Genomic DNA, 26,778 nt, shown 5'->3' on the forward strand with positions numbered 1-26,778 from the left:
TGAAGTACTGAATGTTTGGCAGAGGAAGGAAAAGTCGCACATACACTATATGGCAAAAAAAAGTATGTGGACAGAATGCCAGAATATTGGAAGCAAACCTGTTCCAGCAAGACAATGTGCACAAAGCGAGCTTTATGAAGACATGGTTTGTCAAGGTTGGTTTTGAAGAACTGAGCCCTGACCTCAGCCCCACTGAACACCTTTGGGATGAATTTAAAGGCTGACGGCACCCAACATCAATACCTGACTTCACTAATACTCAAATTCGGGGAGGCGGGGGGGGGGGGGGGGGGGGGGACTCTGGAACTCTGGAATTGGATGTTCAACAAGCAATCAAATATGATTGTGATGTTTAGGTGTTCACATACTTTTGGCCATACAGTGTATGTAGAATATTTATATAGTAGAATATTTCTTCTTGGGAAGCAAAGAAATCACCAACTGCAAAGAAGGAAACCAGAGAACCCAGAGGAAACCCACATATAACTCTGTACAGATAGTAACTGAGGTCAGGATTGAACCCTGCAGCTGTTAGAGAGCATTATCAATATATATCACATCAGTAATTATAACTACATCTACATCAGTTGATGAGGCAGTTACTGTACAAGATAGTGAAATCGATAAAATTGAATAACTAATAACAACTAATTGAATAACTAATAACTAGTGAGCCCATGTGATAAACGGACAACAGAACAAACCAGCTGACTACAACTTTTATGCAATAACATACTTCATTCATTAAATGAATCTTTTTAAAAATTCCTTGTCTATTAGTTGACTAGTTAACCCAACCATGCTTAGCTCATGTAGCTGATGACGTGTCATTCACTGCTAATGGTTATGATCGACATATTCTAAACAGTGAGAAGCATAAATAAACTACAGTCTTCGTCAATTTCTACTTGAATGCTCAGTAGCACAATAACAGCTATTAATGCTGGAATGATTGCTCTGGCTTATTGGTCAATGCAATTATGTAGAGGCTTTCTGTTTTTATTTCAGTAGATTTTTTATCAATGTGAAATACAATGATAATTTGATAGGTACGACATTTCACTGAGCATTTTAAACAACCAACTTTGACTGGTTTTGAAAAACAACAACAAAAACTCTTGGGAGCCAAAAGAGTCTAATCTTATTGCTGAGCTGAGCTGAGTGTACTGGCTCATATCATCTTTAGTGTCATAGCGTGACAAATAACTCTTTGTAATTAATGCAAAAAATTTCATACTTCGACAATTCAATCTAAGATGCTTAGTGCCAACAGCTTCATTTTGTCCTTCATCTCACTAGGCTTGGTATTGAGCACAAAAAACAAAAAACAAAACCTTGACATTTTGTGGCTAACTGAGTAGCTGACTAACTAACTGATGCTATGCAAATTAAAATACCCTATACTGTAAAATAAACATACCTTTTTGAGTAATTTATTTTCTTCGTTGTTCTTTAAAAAAAAATGTGCTGCAAACTCCTGTACAAACACTTTTGCCAAACACTAGGAATTGCAAGCATTTCTGAAACAATTATGACTTTGAACCAGGAATAGAGGCTGCATCCTTTTGAGCTAAATTTACTTAGTCGGATATACTGGTGCAATCATTTATCCAAAATTCTTCTTAACTGTATCCATTAATACGGCTGCTCTTGCAACATAGGGCAGTTAAACTAACTTGGGGTGAATGTCAATTGCCTTCTCCCATATGAGCTAACAGACGCCCAGAAATAGCTAGTGTCCACAATTGGCTAGTCTCAGTACGATTGACAGGCAAGACAGAAATGCCATCTTTTCCACTGAGAGAGCAGGGACAATTATTGCTCCTTGGATACCTGATCATAAATATGAGAAAGATTTGCAATGGTGTATGGTTTATTTCATTACAAACAGTCATGCAGTGGCATGTGGCTTTGTTTGTCATATAGCTGAAAAAAGTATTTGCCCTCATCCTGATTTCTTCAGTTTTTGATGCTAATACAACATAAAACAAAGGCAACCCGAGTAAACACACAATGCAGTTTTATTTATTTGTTTATTTTAATGAAGCAAAAAAAAAAAAGTAATCCAACACCTATCACCCATGTGAAAAACTAATTGCCCCCTTAAACTTAAAATCTGGTTGTGCCACCTTTAGCAGCAATAACTGCAACCAAACGCTTCTGATGACTGGAGATAAGTCTTTCACTTATTTCTAGGACTAGGATTTACTCCTACGCTTCGGATCATTGTCTTGCTGCATAATTCAGGTGCGCTTAAGTTTCAACTTACAGACTGAAGATCGGACATTCTCCTTTAGGACTTTCTGGTAGAGAGCAGAATTCATGTTTCCCTCAATTACTGAAAATTGCCCAGGCCCTGAAGCTGCAAAGCATCCCCACACCATCACACTTCCACCATCATGCTTGACCGTAGAATTCTGTGTTTGGTTTACACCAGATGGGAGCCTTGTTGGAGCCAAACAGTTCCACTTTTGATTCATCAATCCACAGAACATTCTTCCAAAAGGTTTGAGGATCATCGAGGTGTGTTTTGGCAAAATTCAGACAAGGCTTAATGTTCTTCTGGGTTATCAGTGGTTTTCCCCTCACCACTCTTCCATGGATGCCATTTTTGCCCAGTGTCTTTCTGATAGTGGAGTCATGAACAGTGACCTTTATTGATGCAAGAGAGGCCTGTAGTTCTTTTGGTGTTGCCCTTGGCTCTTTTGTGACTTCCTGGATGAGTCATTGCTGTGCTCTTGGAGGAATTTTGGAAGGTCGGCCACTTCCGGGAAGGTTCACTACTGTGTCGAGTTTTTCCATTTGGAGATAACTGCTCTCACTGTGGCTCTTTGGAGTCCCAGAGATTTTGAAATAGTGTTGTAACCCTTCCCAGTCTGATATATTTTAATCACCTTTTTCCTCATCATTTCTGGAATTTCTTTCAACTTTGGCATAGTGTGTTACTGGGTAAGACCTTTTAACCAACTTCATGCTGTTGAAAAAGTTCTATTTAAGTGTAGATTTGATTAACAGGGTTTGCAGTAATCGGGTCTGGTTGCATCTAGTCCAGCTGAACCCCATTATGAATGCAGTTTCATAGATTTGGGGAATTAGTAACTATGGGTGCAAATTCATTTTCACACGAGCCCTGTTGTTATCATTTAAAAACTGTATTTTGTGTTTACTTAAATTGCCTTTATTTTATATTAGATTCTCTTTTAATTTCTGAAACTATTTAGTATGAGATATACATAAAAACAGAAGAAATCAGGAAATAAATTTAGAAATGCTTCTTCAAATACAGCACTGTAATTTGTTAAAAGAAAAATCCTACACAACTGCACGATGAATGCAGCTTCTCAATCTGTTCAATGCCCTTTACTGTATAGAAACTATCATTATAGCATAGTTTATGCTAATGTACACAAAAACAGAGTAAATCAGGAAATAGTTTTTCACAGCACTGTATATATCAAAGGTTGCATTCACAGTCTTGCAGGGTCAAATGTGTTGTCTATTTTATAGCCATTTTTATAGCTTTTTATAGCCTAGTTAACAAGAACAGAACAACAAGATTTAATTTGAGTATTCGGATATGGCTTTTATGTGTTATTACTTATTGGTTCATATCAATGCAATTGAAAGGAAGTAGCCAATCTCAACTTTCACTTTCAACCTAAGAATTATGAGACTTTTATATTCCCACTATATGTATTAAATGCATTAGAATACATCAACTTTATATGAACTACTACAATTTATTATGAGTATATGCCATGGCCATGAATATTTGCTGCAAGCATGAATATGACTTTTAGTGTTTAATACACCCACTACCTCTTACTTTTCTCATTTTTTTTAATGTTTGATGAAAGTGGTACTTTATAATTAAGTATTTAATATGAAGAAAAGGATGTCTTTTATCCCAACTGGATATTAGCACGGTAAATTCAGTTTAAAGGCACTTACACAGTAAGTTCACCAGCAGCTGATGTGAGTGAGACTGTAATATTATAGTGCAGGTTTGACAGTTAAATGAACTAAAACAGAGTTCGTTACAAAGGGCTTAGCGGCTTCCAGGAGTTCCACATGACAAATACAACACGTGATAGTTATGAGAACTTGCCATGGCCATGAATATGTGTTTCCCCCCGCTGCTTTTAGCTGCTGCTCAACTCTCTAATCCATACTTGAACATAGAATAGCTGACTATAATCATATCCAGTTGTTTTTGACATGATTTTTGCAGGGAAAAGTGGTGATGGGGACACCTATTCCTGAACAGTTCTAAATTTGTGCTTTTCTCTTAGTATAAAAACATCAAGTTCAAACATTACTTTAGCACCTTTAGTTTTATTATCATATCTTATACAAGTTATCATACAAAGTAACTGACAAAAGTATTCATTCGCAATGAACTTTCATAGCTTTTGTAGCGTTACAACCAGGACTTGATGGGCTTGACTGGGATTTGTTCCATTTGATTTACACAATTTTATTGGTTGTATAATTATCCCCCTCCATAGGTCAACATCATCTCTTTGCACATCAGCTTTGCACATCTGGATCCTGGTATTTTTCTCCCCGATTCCTCTCGGCAGACTCGCTCAAGATCTGTCAGATTAGATTGGTGAACATCTACTGATCAGATTGAGGTCTAGACGTTTTAACACTTTCAGGATCTGGGTTGCAGCTTTGGCGTTATGTTTAGAGTCATTCTCTGTTGGAAGTGTTCAAGTCTCTTATAGACTGTAACAGGTTTTATTCTAGGATTGCACTGTATTGTCCTTCCTTCAACCCTGACAGTTTCCCAGTCCCTGCTGACGAAAAACATCACCAGAGCATCATGCTACCAACAGCATGCTTCACTGTGGTGATCGTGTTCTCAGGTTTCTGCCATACGTAGCACTTTATATCAATGCCAAAATGTTCAATTTCTCATATCTTCAGAGACTCTTTTCCAAATGGGATTTCGCAGGATGTCACAGTCTCCAAGTGGCATTGCATAGATTTTATTTTTTTTCAACAGTTGCTTTCATTTTTACCACTCTTCCAGAAAACCTAATTTTGTGGAGTGTCCAGGCTATGGTTGTCCTGTGAACAGTTTTTCCAATTTGACTTGTGGATCTCTTCAGCACTTTTAGAGTTACCCTTGGCCTCTTGGTTGTTTCTCTGACTAATGCCCTCTGGACAGTTGGTGGACAGCCTCCTCTAGGCAGAGTAGAGCTTGTGCCTTATTCTTTAAATTTGTTACAATTAATTTAATGTTGTTAAAGGTTTGGTGTATTTTTTGATAGCCAAACCCTGATACTTTTCCAGATCTTTATCCCAGATTGTTATGATAATGTTGGTCTTCATGATGGTCCTTAAGGAACAAGTGTAATTATACTGAGATCATGTGGCTCTTTAATTGCATGTAAGTGGACTCCATTTAACTAATTATGTGACTTCTGATAGAAAATTCATGCATAAGAGCTAATTTTTAACAGCAATGGAGGTGAATACTTATGCAAGCACGACTTTTGCTTTTTTTATTCGCAAGATTCATTATGTCATTCTAAGTATGACTATTTCAGTTCCAGATTGCGACACTACAAAATGGGCAGAAATCCACAATCCAAGAAATATGGGATATAAAATGTTTAGTTTTTATATGGATAATACAGTGTATGTATAACGTACACGACAGTCTAGCAGCATTGAGTAACTGTTAATACAACAAGTGAACCTGAGTGAAGAGACTGTTACATCTCTAACACATTAACATGTTCTCCGTGCCATTGTAATAGCAGTATAAATATCACCTAATATTTACCTCGTGTCATACCTGACAGAACGCGTGCCTCATCTTCCATGTGTTAAGAGATGTGTTATTCTGTGATAGGATTCCTGTTGATTCCTGTTTTGTGGCCAGCTTTACAATTTAATAAACCAACAGGCGTGTATGTCTTTCCTGCTCTCTTATTCATATGGAAAAGAGGGACAGTGTTTCCATATCCTACACTTTTGGAGCTGATTGGCAATTTGCCCCTCAGTGTTTGCTGACAGAATTTGATGAACCTTCAGTTGTTCTCGAATAGAGCCCTCATTTATCCACAAGTATCCTGTTATGTAGTTAATAGATCTTTTTCAATTAGCCCAGATCCTGACTGAATGAGGAAGAAGCTCCATTTAACTTAGGCCCTCCTTCCCTTGGTAGACTGAATCTTTCAATATGATGGTGAAATTCATTTATGTCTACGAATGCTTGTAGTTGCAATTAAAACTCGCTCATTAGTCACTTGTCATGACAATGTGCCCTTTTGCTTTGGGCTGACAAATTGTCTTTATTCTGAGGAAGATGTGATCGTTTGCTTGCTTGCTTTGACTGGTTCTGAAATGAACTGGCTAAATTATAAATGGCAGTACATATCATAATTTCATCTAAGATACAGTAGGTTAACTCACGTATTTTTATGGAAATGTACCTCATATTGGTACAAATGCAATCATAGTGCACTAGGAGATTGTAATTGATTGCATTAATGTTGTTTGCAGTCTTAGGTGAAGTGTTAAAATCTCATTTGTTTCATGTAATTCTTTATGGCGGTTTTATTTCATCATGCCATGTAAACTTACTGTTAAATTTGTTGCTGGCTGAATCTTTTATATCTGTTTTTACTGCCTAGTTGGATTTGAAAACTTGTCTGGCCTTTATATCCTCAATCCAGACCTTGCAGGATGAAGATCCTGCAAGAGAATTTGCAGTGCTTATTCTGTCTCACTGGAGAAAAACAATAGAGAAGCATCGCTTGTTCTCTGCGACCCTGCCACGCTTTTCCCGCAGTTCACTACTGCTCCACTTTCTCTTGCTTCCAGGTCTGTGAATCAAAAAGTACAAACAGATACACACACTCACTTTTTTTTTTGTATCTATATTCTTTGCACACGCACCCACACACACACACACACACACCCACACTAGCACACTATCAAAAATCCTTAAGATCTGTATACCTGTAGGCCTTGCGCACTGCTGTGAGGCAAAATCAAAGTTCTCTGCTCATTTTTTGATGTAACAGAGGCCATGAGAATTTATTTATTTATTTTTTTGCATTTACACTCTGGACAATTCTGGCTTGTTTCTACACGTGGCTGGTGGTTTGTGCATCAGCCAAATCTCAGTGAAACAAACATCCCTGTGTGATTACTTGGAATGCGGTGCTTCAACCTTCATGATCTCGTGTTCTCTCATTTCTAAAAACAGACTAAGTACATCCATCGGAGATTTTTGTGTGTATGTTTGTGATGAAATGAGCGTGTATGCCGCCGATTTAGATCACAGCTTGACCCCCTCTCAGATGAACATTTAGTCTACATCATCCAGCACATTGGCATATGCCACCCGCGCATGTGCGTGCGCTCGTGTTTGTGAGAGTTTGTGCATGGACACTTTTATGTAGCTGGTAGGCTGGTTACCATGGCTTTGAGAGTTAAGCAATCAAATGCATACTATGATCCCTCTTGTCTTTTATTCCATAACCCTACAGCTATATATAGAATCCTCCATATACTCCCACTCTGCCTCCTCCCACTAGCTTTCGCTCTGTAAATCTCCCTCCACACGCAAATTCACCTCCACTTTTCTCTCACACTTTCATGTGTGTCAATCTGTCATTAATGTGCTTTATATAGCACACAAATATTTATTTATTATTATATTTCATGGCTGTTTCTTAGTTACTTGGGTAGCCACTGGCAGAATTACCATAGGTTCTGTATTGTTTGTATCTATCTATCTATCTAACTACCAACCCATCCATCTATCTATCTATCTATCTATCTATCTATCTATCTATCTATCTATCTATCTATCTACCTATCTACCAACCCATCCATCTATCTATCTATCTACCTAACTACCTACCTACCCATCCATCCATCCATCCACCTACCTACCCGTCCGTCCGTCCGCCCACCCATCCATCTATCTATCTATCTATCGATCTATCTATCTATCCAGCCATCCATCCATCCATCCACCTACCAATCTACCCATCCATCCACCTGTTTGCATTTTAAGAAGTAAATAAAAAAGTATTCTAATGATTGCAATCACAATCTTATAAACATTATTCGTGTACATTTTACGACTTTCAAAATTGAATTGCTTTTCAAGGAGTTGTTATTAAATCTATTATCTGAGTCTTCATTTATTCCTGCTAAATTTCATGCTGAACTGAGCGAACTTAGCAGTTCTACGTTGAGAGAAGGCAAGGCCTAATTAATGAGATACAGAGAACTTCATTTAGAAGACATTTATTATCTTACATTGGATTAAGGCTGAAAATGTTACTCATCAACATCTGTAATCTTCCTTTGAGTTGGGGCTTGACAAATTAAAACCTATGCAGCATACAAAATAATGTAGAAAGTCCATTGAACACACACACACACACACACACACACACACACACACACACACACACACACACACACACACACACACACACACACACACACACACACACACACACATTATGCATGCATTCACTGAGCTATGAAACAAGGCAACGGTAATCTTCTATTAAATGTTTGCGCTTCCATAATCTCATCATACTGCATCTCTGCAGTATTATTCCATTTAGCATATGGCCTATTACCATAATGACACCTCACTGGTACGCTGATAAACAGTTTAACCATGAGGATCTGGTAGGTTGCAAAGGTATCCTGCCATAATAACGCGGTGCAAAATGGCGGCCTCAGGTTTAACTTAACTGGTTTCATTGCCCTCAGTGGGGTAACTAAGACGTTTCCCACTGTTTTTCTGCTCTTTCATAAGGTCTATAATGCTTGTTTACTTGTGGATGCACAACAATAGCAGATAAATGTCTGTCTAAAATAATCCTGATTTCTGATTCATGTGACTGTAACATGAGAACATGGAAGCACGTTCTCCCCGTGCTTCAGAGGTTTCCTCCAGGTATACTCCGGTTTCTCCTCCAGTCCAAAGACGTGTTGTAGGCTGATTGGCATCTCCATTTCTAAATTGGATGTGTGAACAGGTGTGCGATTGTGCCCTGTGATGGGTTTGGCACCCCTTCCAGGGTGTACCCCGCCTTGTGCCTGAGTCCACTGAGATAGGCTTCAGGCCTATCAGAAAATGAATGGATGGATGGAAGGAATTCTGATGGCTTCCCTCATGAAATACCCTTGTATAAGAGTAACAGTCTAGAACAATCCACTGTGAATCTTATATCTTAAATCATGTTTCTGCACATGGGAACCATTCTGGCATCCACCTCATTGTGTAAACCATGTGTTCATATAGGCTTGGAATCAGTGTCTACATGTGTTTGTGCATATAGCTGTTGGCATCGGTGATCCTCAAACAAATCTTACCTCAACTTTAATGAGGGAGAATGTTCATGGAGTTTCCTTGTAATTTACTTGGGACATTAAATCTACAGGTTATTATTTAAACAAGTTTTACAGCATGTTACACAGTAACTGCGATATATTATTATAGGATCACCTACTTTATAAAGCTCAAAAATACCAGGCAAAATCAGCTACATTTTTCTACAAACTACTGAAAAGTAATACTCTTCATTTATAGATTTTTTCCCTAATCAATAATTAAACCCTAGCACTGCCATTACATATACTTAGATGGAATATTATCCTTTTAGCAAATGCAAAAAAACCCAAAAAAAATGATACTAGGATGTATTGTATACTGTAAACTGAAAACTGTAATAAAGTGTGGAGTTATTGTAAAAAACAAAAACAAACAAAAAAAAAACATCATCATCCTGACTCTATATCACCCGTCAAAGGTTCCACAGAAGTGTGGATGATTTCGATAATTCAAGAGGCTTTTTCTTATTGCTATATGTCTATATTTGATCTTGCTCTCAGACAACATTTCATTGTTGTTTTTGTGTATTTCAGGGTGAAATATTGTGATTACAGTAAATCATCAGGCCCTGGCACTGAAATTATCGCCTAAGTAGATATCAGACAACGAAAAGCACAGTTTAAATTCAAGGTCAGAACTGTAAATAACTGAGACACTCCTGTGAAACATGAATACAAACATCCACTCCACAATTTACGATGTTCCTCATTACCTGGAAGAAGTACATGCGGCCATTTGCACTGTATATTTTCATACTGGGTGAAAAAGATTCTTTCATACTGAGTGAAAAAAGGCATGATTTTATTTTTTTAGACGTGTTCCAGAAACAAATGTGAACAAAATATAAGAAGCAGAGACAACAAAAGCAGTTCCAGTTACAGAAACTGTATAGCCACTCAACAATGGAACATTATGTTTTATATTAAATTTGATCATTGTAATATCAAAGCCTGCTGATATTTTTTCTTTTGTATTGCCTCCACACGCCCCTATAATATCTGTTGCCACAGCAGCAAAAATTGACTGAGCGAGAGACTGATTGAAAGAGCAAATGCCATGTGACACATTTACTGGAGGAACTTTGTGTCAGATGTGTGTGTGTGTGTGTGTGTGCGCGTGTGTGTGTGTGTGTGTGTGTGTTTTGCAAGAAGAGAGTGATTTAAGGCGAGAGAATTACAGTAATGTCACTGCATCAAAGGAATCTGTACATAATCATCTTAGCATTAATGTTAAGCTGCTGCTAATTGAAGTACACTGTAACAAATGTGTATTTGTGTATATGTATGTGTGTTTGTGTGTGCATTCATCCATCCATTCATTCATTCATTCTATGTGGATCTGGACTCTATTCTGTTCAAGCAGAAAAACACCCTGGATTGGAGTGTATGTCCCAGCAAGGTCGAAACTGTCTGATATTCCTATCCTTGAGGGGACATATGGTCCCACCAAAATATAAAAAGATGCCCACCCCCACACACATGCGCACACACACACACACACGGCGTAGTTAGTGTAGCTAATCCGCCTACCAGTGCGTTTCTTTTGAGAACCTGGAGGAAACCCACACAGACACGGAGAGAACATGTGAAACTTCTCACAGACTGTAACTCAGGCTCAGGTGTAATCTTCGCTGACTGAGGCCATGAGTATGAGTATGAAGTAGCCAATGGTAATGATGCCATTCTAGGAAATATAATTAAAAAAGCAAAATATCACGAGAAAAATACTAGATTTTTTTTTTACACTTAGTGTATACAACCAGGTAATTGTAAGTTTTTTATTTTTCCTTTTTTTTTTTCCCCCTAAAATGTTTCTCATTATTTTGCACTTGAAATCATCCATCCATCCATCGTCTACCGCTTACTCTTTTTCAGGGTCACGGGGAACCTGGAGCCTATCCCAGGGAGCATCGGGCACAAGGCAGGGTACACCCTGGGTGCCAGTCCATCGCAGGGTACAATCACATACACACTCACACACCCATTCATACACTACGGACACTTTAGACACGCCAATCAGCCTACCATACATGTCTTTGGACTGGGGGAGGAAACCGGAGTACCCGGAGGAAACCCCCGCAGCACGGGGAGAACATGCAAACTCCGCACACATGGCACTGGCGGGACTCGAACCCCGGACCCTGGAGGTGTGAGGCGAATGTGCTAACACTTGAAATCATGATTTGACATATATTTATATTGGGTTAACTTTTTTACATCACAAACACCTGCTATTTTAACAGGGTGTCTAAAGTGTGTGCACGTTTTATATCCATTGTATAAGGCAAATCTACTATATCTACATTTCGTAACATAAATATACATAAATATATTTGTTTCAAAGGATATTATGATACAAAATCTCTTTGTTAAATGAACAACTTTATATAATAGCTTAGATAGCCTCTAGTCATAAATTCAGTCGGGACAAAATAAAAACCTTCCACAAAACATCCACATAACAGATTTCCAATTCTATTTCTGCCTCCAAAACTTCCCAAGGGGCACAATTTGAAAAAAAAAAAAAATGAAAAAGGAACAGGATTCCAGGATGGCTGTGCTTATAATGTTACAGTTTACAGCTCCACTGTACACACCATCCTAAACCACATCAGCAAGCCTTACATTGCCTGATATTTACGGAAAAGCTTTTGAGTGAAGCAGAATTATTTATTTGATATTTGTCAGCTCAGTTGCTCTAATTGAGTCGAATAATTCACTAAGTGAAAGAACATGTGTAGTCTTTTATTTGATTCAGTATTGCACTAGGTAGCAAAGTCACGTATTTATTGGAGCAAAATGTGTTGAAGTAATAATTAAAATTGACCAAAGTATGTCTAGTGGAGTATAGTACAGTCATTGAATCTATTAATGAATCTGTTGATGGATTCTATTGTTTGATTCTTCAGGATTTGTGTTATAACAGCTGTTTGGCTGTTGTCAGCTCACCAGCACAACATGTAACACTTATAAAGTCAGCTCTGTATCGGTCGGTCTGTCCATCAATCCAGAAAAAAACGTCTCCTATCTGGCTGAATTAGGAATCACCTTGTCAAGCTTTTATGTCTGAAAAATTAAACTGTTTTACTCTGATATTATGGTGTGATAACAGCGATCAGTAAAGCTAAGGTGATCTTTTGTCAATCCACTCAGGGTTAAAACTGTGCAGCAAATGGAAGCAAATTCCAAGGGTGACTTTTCTTGCAGGACTGGCGTATCTGGCTCTGAATTATTTGATTTATTGAAAGGTGAAACAGTCCTTTCCCAGGGAGCAAAACACCAAACAAGGGTGATGTGCATGGTGGCCCTAGTGTTCAACTCCACAGACAGTCTGACTTTCCTGGAATTAATCTTCATTAATCCCTGATATCTACATTATGATACATTATGATCTTATATTTCTCAGTACAGCAGATCTCATAATAGTTCAATTAGTGATCAATGCTAAGGCTAATAATGCAGTATAAATGCATTTTTCCCCTCAGACACTTTTCTCAGTAATTCAACAGTACATGTGGGGAAAATGTTGATATTCCCAATGGTTTTGTCTCATTTCTGCTATTTGTTACACAAAGCTAGTGCTAGCTAGCTTCGGAAAATTGTTAATAAATCATTCAAAAACATATTTTATCCTCAGAGTCCATATTTCCCAGTTACCTAGCAACAGTGTTCTTATGACCAGAACCACTGGTGTTCACCATGTTGAAAGCATTAACTCACAAGTACTCTTTGTGCACATTTCAATTCATCCAATAAATACAATTATGCTTCTGATGTTTCATCTCTCCTGTTGTACATCTCCAGTGTGATCTCACTGGAATTTGCATCAGATCCACAACAGCATCATTTTCATATCTGTGGCATATTAAATGCAACATTCAGCACACCTATAGACTTTATTACTCACTATTGACACCATAAGACTGGATGGACCAGTAGATAGTGTTGGTACCTGTGTCCTCATGGGTTTAGTCCTGATTTTCTGGTTTCCTGCCACCTCCAAAACATCTGTACACCACCACAATGGATTTGAAATTAAACAATCAAGATGCGATTGAAGTGTAGACTTTCAGCTTTAATTCAAGGGGTTTACCACAAATATTGCATTAACCATTTTTTCAGAGTTTCTCCATTTTTACAGGCTAAAAAGTAATCAGACAAACTAACATCATCATAAATATTAGGATTATTTTTAAAACTTGGATGCAAATCCTAAATCTGGAACCCATGGACATCACCAATTGCTGAGTTTCCTCCCTTGAGATGTTTTGCCAGGCCGTCAGTTACTGCTTGTTTTTCTACCTTCAGTTTTGCTTTTCAGTAAGTGAAAAGCATAATCATTTTGGTTGAGGTCATCGGACATTTAAGAACATTTAATTTCTTTGCCTTAAGAGGCTCTTGGGTTGGTTTCACCAGATCACATCTTGATTATTTCATTTCAAATCCATTGTGGTGGTGTACAGAGGCAAAATGACCAAAAACTGTGTCCCTGTCCAAATACTTATGGTCCGGACTGTATGTGGTTTGGCTACTCTAAATTGCCCCTAGGTGCAAATGAACATGTGTGGTCATGTAATATGTATCGCAACACTTTTATGTTGGTCATCATTATTTTGTTTTAAACAGTTATAACATCGTTATGTCTGGCAGACTCACTATAAATACACTAAGGAGTTGTAAAGATTTGGCAGATTAATATAAAAGTTATGGAGTTGATATATACCTGACAGACTAATGGCGGCACTGAGTAAAACACTATAACCATGGTGGGTGATGATTCTCTGCCAGAGTCTTAATTGCATTGTTTATGCATGCAAATAGCAGAGCGCTTATTGTCTCATGCAGCAAAATCAGTATCATCTGAACATAACCGCAGGATAGCATTGAACTTCACCCACCCACTGCAAATGAGACAGAGGAAGAGAGAACATGTCAGGGCACACATCACCAATGTTATCGGGCCTTGCTGTCAAAAAACACAAATAACTGAGATTTATGCACTGCATGTCGATAGTGTCACTGGAGCAGACAAAGGCTCATGGAAACTACTCTTAAGACATTGTCTGAGTGACAAAGCATGCCAGAGCTCAAGAGGGATCCATGGAGGAAGAGATACTCAAAGAAATGAAGAGAGTGTAAAGAATTGTGTTTAGTTATAAGAGGGAATGATAGAAGCAGACTGAAAGATCTGATAGACAGAACTTGGGGTGGGTCTATTAGAAAGAGGAAAGGAGAACTGTTGAGAAAATTTAGAATAATTACTCATTGTAAAAGCCTGAGTAAGGACAGGAGGGTTGAGGGATGGGCTGTCAGAGGGGAAAAGAGGAATAATGATTGGACTAAGAGAGAGAGAGAGAGAGAGAGAGAGAGAGAGAGAGAGAGAGAGAGAGAGAGAGAGAGAACAACTGGCTGAACTGTAGCAGTTCTGCCTGTGGTGTGCTGAGTGTGGAAGCTCAGCATGATAGTGTGTGTGTGCGCGTGTGCATGTGTGAATAAGTGCGTGTGTGCCCAGAGCTGAGACTATATAGGTGTGTTTGCTGCTGACACTAGGCTTTATTTGACAGGAAAGGGTTTTTTGAAGTTTTATTGAGCCCTTGCTGCCTCTGCCTACGGAAAGCCAAGAGGGTCACAGCACAGATGACGCGGATGTCTCATCTGGAATCATTCCGGATTGGCTTCAGGCAAAAAGGGAGAAAATAAAAACACCTTATTTTTGTTTCTCTCCTACTCAGACAAGCCTTGTGTCACAGAAATAAGTCTAAGTCTACCAGCGATGGCTACAGCAGTGTGGTGGAGAGCAACATCTTTTATATAAGACCAATATTCAACATTCATGTAACGAAATCCAATTGAGTGTTTCACATTGCTATTATTGTAACTGTCAGATTCACTTCTTACTTACAAAGATGAAGATACAAATGAATTGCCAGCTATCTGCTCCTCCCTTTCCCCGAGGCCCCCCCGACTCTCGCTCTCTCACTCACTATTTCCCTTTCTTTCTCTCTCTTGATAATTACGATGGCACAATTTTACGGTTTTCTTGCTCTCATAAAAAGGCTCTGCAGACTGCCAAGAGTGCAGCAAATATTCTGTCTGTTTCTCTCTCCCCCCTGACTGTTTTGAGAAAACAGTGGGCATTAGAAGAGGTATATATGGATTTCTTGGTCAGTGTTTTAGCATTCATGAACACACATTTCCTTGCACAGCATGCATGTAAAAATGAGGGGAGACATAAATATGGGTTTGTTTTTTGAAGGTCAGTGCTCATGTGTGTGTTATGTGTATGTAGATTTGTGAATTCTATGTATGTATGTATGTATGTATGTATGTGTGTATGTATGTGTGTATGTATGTATGTATGTGTGTATGTATGTATGAATGTATGTATGAGTGTATGTATGTATGAATGTATGTGTGTATGTATGTATGTGTGTATATATATATGATATGTATGTATGTATGTGTGTATATTTATATATATATGTATGTATGTATGTATGTGTATGTATGTGTGTATGTATATACACTATATAGCCAAAGGTATGTGGACACCTGACCATCAAACTAATATGTTGGCCTTCCCCAAAATGTTGCCACAAAGTTGTAAGCATACAATTATCTAGAATGCCTTTGCTGTAGCATTAAGATTTACCTTCACTGGAACTAAGACGCCCAAACATGTTCCAACATGACAATGCCCCTGTGCAAAAAGCAAGCTCCATAAAGAAATGGTTTGCACGTTCTTTTGCGTAAGAACACGAGTGGCCTGCTGAGAACCATCACCTCAACCCAACTGAACGCCTTTGGGATGAAATGGAAGTCTGACTGTGTGCCAGGCTTTCTCATCCAACACCAATGCCTTCCCTCAGTAATGCTCTTGTGGCAGAATGGGCACAGATCCCTACAGCCACATTACAAAATCTACTGGAAAGCCTAGGTGGAGGAGGTGTGGAGACTGCTATAGCAGCAAAGCTGAGTCCATATTAATACCTATGGCTTTGGAATGGGATGTTCAAGAACAGATGAGATAAGATGTTCAGGTAGACATAAAGTGTATGTACTGCATGTACAGTATGTATGTATGTATGTATGAGAGAAATCAAGGGTTTGTGAGTCTGCAGGATTTTTCTGTGCTGCTGTTTCTGTGTCTGAAAACGTGCAAATATGATAACACTGTGCAGATTTACAACCAATATTGCTACTTTCAAATAAGCAACTCTTCTCTTGTCCATCTTGCATGTTTGCCATACTGAATATGCAGTTTGCAGCAGCTATTCTTAAAAAAACAACCCAGATTGACCAGCATAGATTCAAATAGATATATTTCTCGCCCTCAGTGTGATTAATTTAGCCCCCTCAGTGTTTGAGGATAACAGTTGTGTGTAAATTAACCCAGTTGAAGGGTAGTTATTACATTTGCATAAGCCAGTTTCCACTATTCCACTATAGATTTCAAATGCTAGTAACATAAATAACTGTGGTTCTATGGCCCCAGAATAACTGCCAGGGGAAGTCTGAAACACCTAGATACCTCACTGTGTGTGTGTGTGTGTGTGTGTGTGTGCATGCATTACAATAAAGTCACATAATCATATACTCATTGAGCACTTTATTAGGAACACCTGTACACCTACTCATTCATGCAATTTTCTAATAAGCCAATTGTGTGTGGCAGAATACTACTCTGTAGTATTCTGTTGAGCAGAAAAGCATCTCAGAATGCAATTTTAATTGGACAGTTGAAGACTGAAAGAATGTAGCCAGGTCTGATGAATCTAGATTTCTGATGAGGCAGACAGATGGTAGGGTCAGAATTTGGTGAAAACAGCATGAATCCATGGACCCACCCTCCCGTGTTTCAACATTCCAGGTTGGTGGTGGTGTAATGATGTGGGGAATGTTTTCTTGGCACACTTTGGGCCTGTTAATACCAATTAGTCATTGCTTGAATGCCACAGCCTATTTGAGTATTGTTGCTGACCATGTACATCCCTACATGGCCACAATTTACCCATTTGCAACATGATAATGCACCATGTCACAAAGCAAAAGCCGTCTCAGTCTGGTCTCATGAACAAGACGATGAATTCAGTGTTCTTCAGTGATCTTGCAGTCACCAGACCTGAATCCAGTAGAACACCTTAGGGATGTGGTAGTAAGGGAGATTCACAGCATGAAATTGTCCATGAAAAATCTGCAGGAATTGTGTGGTCTAATCATGTAAACATGGACCAGAATCTCAAAGGAATGTTTCCAACATCTTGTGGAATCCATGCCATGAAGAATTGAGGCTGTTTTGAGAGTAAAGGGAAGCCCTACCCAGTATTAGTATAGTGTTCCTAATAAAGTGCTCAGTGTATATGACAGTATTTACAATCAGTACAGAAATCATACAGCCTGGAGCCTACTTGCCCAGTCGGCACAGTTCTAAATGACACGGTCATTGATTATCCGGGGTTCAAAGAACCACAGTAACTGTACATACATAACTAGTGTTCTGTTCCACACTACTTCATAGATTAGTAGTAATATTAAAAACAATTTGAACAAAATTTTATGGTAGCTGATGCAGTACAGCTAAAAGAGAGGTAAAATGATAAAACATTCTGGTTTCTGTAAGGACTGCTGCATTGTGGACTAAGTGGAGCTTGTTTATACACCTGCTGATTCATCCAGACATGAATGCATTACAGTAGTCCAACTTAGTGGTAATAAAATCATGAACTAGTTTTTCTGCATCATATAATGGCATTATATATATATTTTTTAGCCTGAAAGTGTTTCTGGAAATGGCGGTTCTACAAAAATGATCTACATGTGCTTTAGATGGGGTCAGTAATCACACCAGGGTCATTCACTACTGTACAAGATGCAAATGAAAGGCCATGGAGAGTTATTGCATAATCAGAAAGCTTATTTCTAGCTGTCTCTGGCATTGTAGAAGTACTCAACATCTATCTAATGTCCTTTAAAAACCTTTAGTAAGCCGGTATCTGTCATCTGGTTTGGCTGAAGCATATAGGTATGAATCATCAGCATAGAAGTGGAAGCTAATACCATATTTATGAAAAGTAGTGGCCATAGAACAGAGCCTTGTGGAACACGAAACTTTACTTTTGTATGAATGGAGAAGTCACCATTAACATTTACAAACTGATTACAGTTAAAAAATGTTATTAGCCTGTCTAGAAGAATATTGTGATCTGTCGTATTACAAGCTGATCTGAGATGAAGTAGTACTAGAGGAGAGGTACAAATCCTGATTAAATTATTTCATGCATGTGATTCTAATGCATGTATATGTAAGTTTAGCTTCAGATCTACTTGCTTTCCTAGAATCTTGGAAGTCATCGCTATTTCATACTGTTGGCATCTGTGTATCAGTGTCTGTCGTATTCCTAGTAAGTTTTGCTACTGTGCTAAAAATGAGTGTAAGATTATTTTTAATATCTTCTATTAGAGGGGAGAGATAAGCTGAGCCTTTCTATTTTTGTGCAGGATTTCCATGATTTCATGCAATCTGGAACACCACCAGTTTAGTTTGCTGCCATTTTCTTTCTAAATTTTAAAAGGTCCTTTTTAATCCTTTTTTTTTTTTTTTTTTTTTTAAATCCCCATTTGATCATTACACCCAGGTGCAAGCTATTTTTCTGCAATTATTTTTTAATTGGGCAATGTTATCATTATCTAGTGTATAGCAAAACATTGAGTTTATGCATTCAGTCACTTGATTAATTTCTGTGGGGTTAGAGGGGAAACCAATAAACCTGAAGATATGGAAGACTTTCAATAAAGCTGAGAACAGTAGCTGGTGTGATTGAGCAGTTAATGTGGTTGCAAGAAGAAACGACTGAGATGCATTTCATATGAAATTTGGTACTCAGCTAATTTCAGACTAGGGTAGAATGACTATGTTTAGAATATACATGCTAAATGGCACTATTAAATCGACATTAAGCCCACTTTTGTGAGTGGCCCCATTATATCTGAGTGATGCCCACTGAGTCTGACAAACTCTGCTCTCACCTGGTCTTTGGGGATAGCCCCATTTAGAGTTTCCTATTCATTTGGTCTAATTAAAATTTCTGTTAGACAAAATACATTCAGTCCCTGATCTCTGATATTTTCATTTACAATAAGCACTTTAGATGTAAGGGATATTATACTAATATTTAGTAGTATTAGCTTCATATCAAAGGTGCATTTGGCATGGACTATTTTTATGCTACACAGGTTACCACAATACATTTTTTGAGATTTTCTTTATTTTTATTTAGCTTGGGGAACAGACAGAGTCTGGAATCTGAAATCTGATGCCTCAAGGCAGCTAGCAGATGGTCAATCTAGCCTGTTTCTCTGCTGCCTGGCCCAGGCCCTGAATTATCAGCTATTAATTAGGCCTGTCAAAAGACTATGAGCTATAGTACAAGAAATGTGAGCAGCACCTTCTCAAGTACTATGGATACCATCCTGCCCTAAAGCATATAATGTTCTAAAGGGTCATTGTCTTTGAAGGCTGTAAGGTCTCTGAGCTGATTTACAAAGTTTGGAGAAATAACCTTGCATTCAACCACAAGGTCAGCCCAGAGTAAACTGGCCACTGCAAGGCAAGCTTATGGCCAGAGCATTTAACTGCTGTCATTGCTAGTTTTCAAAGATAGCCATTTCAGATCTATATCTTGCACAGGCTTATAGGACTCCGAGGGAGTCCAAGAGAGACGTCTTAAATCAGGCTCTTAGGGGAGCATGGTAAGTGCAGATGTCTCGTTCCCTTTAGAACGGGCTGATGAACCATAGAAAAATGCCACCCGATGTGCTATGGTGCAGTGTGATAGCTAGCACATTTACCTTCAGTATAGACAGGAAATTGTAAGTGTATAGTGCTCCCCAAAATCAGGATTCTGGAAAAGAGGCAATGTACTAGGGCCAGCTGATGAGTTAAATACAATTTGCATATCAGCTTCCACTTAAGCACAAACAAGATTCATGTGCTTGGGACTCTTGAATTCAGAGATGTTTCCTGGACTGCAAAGTTGCAGTTCTTAATTGGTGATTCAGCCCAAGGGGGGCTATCTATTGAAACATTAGACCTGCTTGAGAAGGAAGCTGCCAGGGTATTCTGACAATTAGAGAAAGCAGCAGTGGGAACCAAGGTCTTGGCAGCCATCTTGGTTCCACAAGCAGTACTCTGTGGCCTAGTATTCTGTTTGATGTTGGAAGAATCAGCAGGTGGGAGATGTGATTTCAGTTATGAATGCCTTGTGTCTAAAGCAGAGCCAATACTTAAGATTCTTGCACTGAGACAAGAACATGTTTCTGTCTGTGGTTTTTGGGTTCCATCTGTAGGAAAATAACCCACTTATATTTTACAAGTACCTTTAGCTCCAGTCAAGCCTAGGAGGATCACAGTGGTGGCTGCTATCACAAGTCCTAACATCCTCAGTAGATGCTACTACTGCACATAGTGCTTTTGCAAGTATAATAGTTTTGGGTGTGGGGTGGCTATCATTATAATGAATCTATCCATATAACAATGAACTGTGTGGTCCGTTTTCGCCATGTAACCAAGCAGCATAATATGGAGGAAGATGGTGGATATGTCCCAGATGGCCTGCTCCTTGATAGAGGACATAGGAGAAAGTTGTCCAAGTATGGCAGTATCCTGATGCAACTGGCCATCAATGGAGACAACAGTACTTGCAAACATCTTGAAACAAAACCTGTGGTGTTTGGTAGTGACCAAAGTGCAGGACTTTGATTTGGAATAACTTCCCCAAGAATGCTTGTAAGAATTACTTATGAACAAGGAGTTGATTGTTGAATAAAATCCCTCTGGACCCTACCTATTGTTTAATAGTACTTCTGTGCAAGACGGAAAAAAACTTCTTGGGACAGAGAAACTGATGTTGATGAGCGCTTCAGTCATGAAAAGGCAAGGACTGGTAGCAGAACTGCAGTTTCTTTTCCTGCAATATTGTCAGGATTGCTGTCTAGTGCCCACCTCAGTGAATCATTGATTTCAGCCATGTCTGCTGCCAAGTCATAATTTATCTAGAAAGTTCACTGGACGTGGGTGTTTTTTGACTAGCTGTTAAGGCTTCAGGACTTGGGCCAGTTGTCAGTGTCAAACATGGCATCCTTGATATTCTCACTGAGGCAGTGAGAATAAAACTGGTGCTCAGTTTTGACTTCCAAGAAATTCAAACACTGACTTCATAAGCGTATGTCTTACTGCATACTTATTTGTGGCTATCCACTTGACATGCGGGAAATCCAACGCAAGTGAAGTGATAAATGTGTGGAGGTAAAACTGTCTCCAACCCCAGAGCTTTGAAATTGAGCTAATTTAGTAGGCTCAGCCATGATGAACAGCACATGATATGTTGAAAGAAATATAACTCACCCAAGGTAGTGGCACGTAGCCACAGGCTTGCTAGTTGAATGACAGAGAATGGGGAATATCTGTTTTTGAAGCTTTCATACCAGGTTTAAACTGCCAGTTTCACTTTTGGGAATCTTCTTGATATCTGAACTTGCCAAGACTCCAACAATCAAGTAGCATTCACAAAAGCCTAGTGTAAATGTTGTTTCCTCCTCCTAATTTACACCTCACAATTAATATTTGAACAATTTGCTCAGCATCTCAAAGTAAATCCTTGTAATTTAACTATCAATATTATAGTCTCATTTTTTGAGTTGTAGTGTGGTGGGGGTCTGGCTTTCACAGTGGTTTGTGCCAGATACAGAATTCTGTATACAGAAACACTTATTTGTTGAATTATATGGTAAAATCTCAAAGGAGCTATTTCTAAATCTGTGGACTAGGAAATATAAAATGTACATATTTACATTTGTGAATGGTTGTACTGACCCTTATAAAAATTTGAGTTGACTTAGACTGCTGAGTTACTTTGTGCAGCACATTCATATAAGCATCACAGGAAGCATGAAGTTGCCATGTTATATTGATTGATATCTGGCAAAATTGGACTGTGACAAATTTTTACTTATTGTGTTAGGTTGAGTCAAACAGCTTTTGTAACAGGACACTTTTAATGTTAAACAGAATGTATTTATTCAGAATACAGTTAAATGGAAGAAAAACATTCACAAAATACATAGGTAATACCTTCAGTCTGCAGAAATACTCAGTCTTCTTTCCTCACTCACTGACTGTTTCCAGGCTGCTTGTGTGCCTAAATGAATGGAAACAATATTCAGAGTTTTAGCATGGCAAAATTTTCCTTCTCTCACCTTGACTGCTGTTTGCTTTAATCCCATGTGAGTCTTGTGACTCTTCTACTACTATCCAATTCTTGTTCATTATCTGTATTTTGAGAAAGTACCTTAATGCATGTCTGAGCTCTCCTGACTGCTGCTGACATTAGTAAATATCTGTGGTGCTTTAGGGATGGCATTCTATGCCTATTCATGAACAGAAATAACCAGATTAATGACTTGATAGCTGGTATAGGCTTATTCTATAGTTTGACCAATAGGGAGAAGAGGAAGGAATCACATGCTGAATTGCATGTGAGTAGTTTCATAGTTAATAAATTTTTTGTGTGGTTTGCAACTCATATTCATATTCACCTTCATAAAACTGAATAAATTTATATATATATATATATATATATATATATATATATATATATATATATATATATATATATGTAAAAGAATACGGTTAGGGTTCAAGAACATAAAACATCTGTCTACCTAACGAATACTTATGGCCCAAAAATATGGTTGTTATAAAAACTCGAGTAATTTAGTGCTAATTCCATTGAGAGCTTAGCCCATCTAATAAACTATCTTGTTATTTACTTCACCAGGCATCTTTATGACCCTGTCAAGTGGCTTTACACTGTGTTTTTGTGTCTCATCTTTTTGCATTCCCTGGATGCTGGTTGTCTAATTCTCCCAATTGTTCACCGTGCAACAGTTGTGTTCATGCGTATAGAAAGACCTCTCTCTTGCTCCATGCGAATAACAAAAACAAAGCACTAATTAGCGCACCTGCTAACCCTTGTTTGAAAAGGGATCTCCATAATTATTTCAAAGCTCATTGCATACGTGCATGATTGGTTTACTGAGGGCTGCCTGAGGACATCTGTATTGACCATCATTGTGTATTTGCAGTCATATGAATTAGGAAATAATTGCATATATATATATATATATATATATATATATATATATATATATATATATATATATATATATATATATATATATATATATATATATATATATATGTGTATGTATGTATATAGTGAATAACATTGATTATTTCATGTACAGTGGCACCTGTCAAGGGTTGGGATATATTTGGCAGCAAGTAAACAGTCAGTACTTGAATTTGATGTGTTGGAAGCAGGAAAAATGGGCAAGTGTACGCATCTGAGCGACTTTGACAAGGGCCAAATTGTGATAGCTAGACAACTGTGTCAGAGCATCTCCAAAACAGCAGATCTTTAGGGGTATTCCCGATATGCAGTGGTTAGTATCTACCAAGGCAGTCCAAGGAAGGACACCTGTTGAACCAGCGACAGGGTTATAGGCACCCAAGGCTCATTGATGCACGTGGTGAGTGAAGGCTAGCTCGACTGGTTCAATCCCATAGAAGATCTACTGAAGCACAAATTGCTGAAGAAGTTAATGCTGGTTATGATAAAAAGATTTCAGAACACACAGTCGGTCACATCTTGCTGCGTTTGGGGCTGTGTAGCTGCAGACCGGTCAGAGTGCCCATGCTAACCCCTGCCTACCATGAAAGTGCCTACAATGGGCACATGAGCATGAGAACTGGACCTTGGAGGATTGGAAGAAGGCGGCCTGGTCTGCTGAATCACATTTTCTTTTACATCATGCGGAAGTTGGTTGGGTTAGAATGAATACATTATTAAGAGACGATTAGGTTAGGTGATATCCAATAAAATCTCAGCTCCTCATATTCTCTTCAATTGAGCATGTGCAGCTCAGCACATTGACATCTTTCCTTATAATATACAAAAATTCAGCCTGCTGTAAGTGAGAGTGTTATTTAATTCGTTTTGTTTGTTATTATTTGTTGGCAAAACCCGGTTTTGAGAATGTTTAAGGGTTAAGGAATATACACATGCTATCACCTAAGCAAGAACAGATAAAAATGGACCAACCACATTAGCAATATGTTGGCATTATACCACTTACTCTAGCAAGTTACACTAGCGTTTGCATGTAAATACGGCCCAGCTACTGCGGTCTGAACACAAATTAAATGCAAATTAAATGTAAATTTGCTTTAATTTGTGCATTTGCCTTTAAGGGAAATGATTTTTGTTGGGACACTTGTGCGATTACGAGATGTATGTAAGAAGGTAAGCTGCATAGAAGTATTCTGAGCTGTAGGCAGTATAACTATCTGTGTGTGTGTGTGTGTGTGTGTGTGTGTGTGTGTGTGTGTGTGTGTGTGTGTGTAAATATATTTAACACTGTAACCCCTTTACAATGCCCTAGGCTGCAGATGGTGTCTGTGTGCTTGTATGTGTCTTTAAGCTTCTACTTCTAACACTTGTCCTCTAGGGGGTGCGATAGGCAGCCCATCTGTACAAGAATAAAGAGTGTGTGCATGTATATTTTTCATCTTATAATGTTCTCACCTGTTTTACAGGGGGTGCTCTAGGCAGCAGACGGCGTCTCCATGAGGAGCAGTAGAAGATGCCGGAACTGCCAGCAGTGCTGCTGTCGATTCACGTCCACTTCCTGCTAGTTACTGTGCTTAACATGCCGCCTTGTTCTGTAAGCCAGACCCCTGTCCTGTCATCTGTGCGAATGGGTGAGTTGCACCGCCTTTATTCTTACAGTGCTTTAAATGTTTGATCCTATTAATCAGTCCAACAGATTATATTATGAGTATGGATTAAATTGGGATTTAGGAGGAGGGAGATGCTAATGACTTTTTATGGGTGCCAACTATGTGAGAATGTAATAAAGAATATTTTTAATCCCATTTGACGAATACATAGACACCAACAGTTCTTTTTCAGAGCTATCAGTAAGGTGCATGTTAGCTAGGCACTCATGTACCCAGCCTTGACATGTGGAGTGACAATAAAACACATTGCAGTAAAGTGATGCTGCAGCTGGAAATTCAAGTTTGTGTCAGAACATCATTGTCCTTCACTTCCTCTGAATCACCAAGCAGGGGTCTTTTAAATAGCCACTTTGTTCGGCCAAATCCACACTTTGCCTTTGGCCTTTGCTTGGCTGCTCTTACTGCCACCACATTAAGCACAGAATTTTCTGCCATGACCTTTTGGAGTTGGCCCTTGAGAGGCAAACTCACTGGCACAGAGTAAATGGTGCCCTCTCTCTCTCTCTCTCTCTCTCTCTCTCTATGTGTGTGTGTGTGTGTGTGTTTTGCTCCTCCCTCTGCCTGACCAGCGGCAATTTTGGATGACCGCTCTGCCTGTGGCCGTGGAGAGCGGTTGGCTTTAGCTTTAGCACGGGAGAACATCAACAGCATGCTGGAGGGACCAGCTCGTGCTCGCGTGGATGTAGAAGTCTTTGAGCTCCAGAAAGACTCTCAGTATGAGACCACAGACACCAGTAAGTCCCATTCACACATAAACACACTGAGAAAAAGGGAATTAAGAGTGAAATATATAAGGGCTATAAGGGTATTGGGCAGATCTATCTATCAGTATGAATTGACCTTATTCGAAAGGAGGAGTGTGCTGACTGGGAAAAAAGACTTGAGGAAAGAGATCCCTACAGATTTTGTTTTCTTTTAGTGTGCCAGATTCTGCCTAAGGGTGTTGTTGCTGTGATTGGCCCCGCCTCCAGTCCTGCCTCAGGTTCTACTGTCAGTCACATCTGTGGGGAGAAGGAGGTGAGCCAGTGCATATTTTTGGTGTTTGATTGTTAATGCTTCCAGAATAGGATGTACAGTAACTATAGTAGGATGTATACCTATGACTCTTTCAGTATTTCTGACCAATTCTGAACAAACTCTCTTATACTTCCTCTCTCCTCTCTTTTCTGTCCCTCTCTCTTTTTTTCTCAGATCCCTCATGTGAAGATTGGTCCTGAGGAGACTCCACGGCTGCCTTACCTGCGTTTCGCGTCCGTCACATTGTATCCTAGCAACGAGGATCTGAGCTTGGCCGTGGGTGCCATCCTACGCTCTTTCAGCTACCCATCAGCCAGTCTGGTCTGTGCCAAGGCTGAGTGTGAGTCTTTGATCTTTGCTCTCTCCATCAGCATGTATGACCTGCCCAGGAGCTCCACACATGTCAAAATGCCTTTCCAGATGAGTCACCGTAGGGATTATATGGCCACTCAGCTTTCAGACTGAAAAATATTTGATGTACAGCAAGTAGAGACTTTCATGATTCTGGTTTGAATAAT

General features: G+C 38.9%; 1 protein-coding gene across 1 annotated transcript in view; it reads left to right on the plus strand.

The window, feature by feature from the left end:
- Nucleotides 1-26,778, plus strand: part of grik5 (glutamate receptor, ionotropic, kainate 5) — a 75,564-nt gene that overhangs the window by 29,570 nt on the left and 19,216 nt on the right. The window contains exons 3-6 of the mRNA XM_053680653.1: nucleotides 25,040-25,204; nucleotides 25,813-25,977; nucleotides 26,163-26,260; nucleotides 26,435-26,600. Coding sequence (XP_053536628.1) covers nucleotides 25,087-25,204; nucleotides 25,813-25,977; nucleotides 26,163-26,260; nucleotides 26,435-26,600 — 547 coding nt within the window. The 5' untranslated portion in view covers nucleotides 25,040-25,086. The remainder of the gene's footprint in view (nucleotides 1-25,039; nucleotides 25,205-25,812; nucleotides 25,978-26,162; nucleotides 26,261-26,434; nucleotides 26,601-26,778) is intronic.

Source organism: Ictalurus punctatus, chromosome 1 (genome assembly GCF_001660625.3).
Source record: "Ictalurus punctatus breed USDA103 chromosome 1, Coco_2.0, whole genome shotgun sequence".
NCBI lineage: Eukaryota > Metazoa > Chordata > Actinopteri > Siluriformes > Ictaluridae > Ictalurus > Ictalurus punctatus.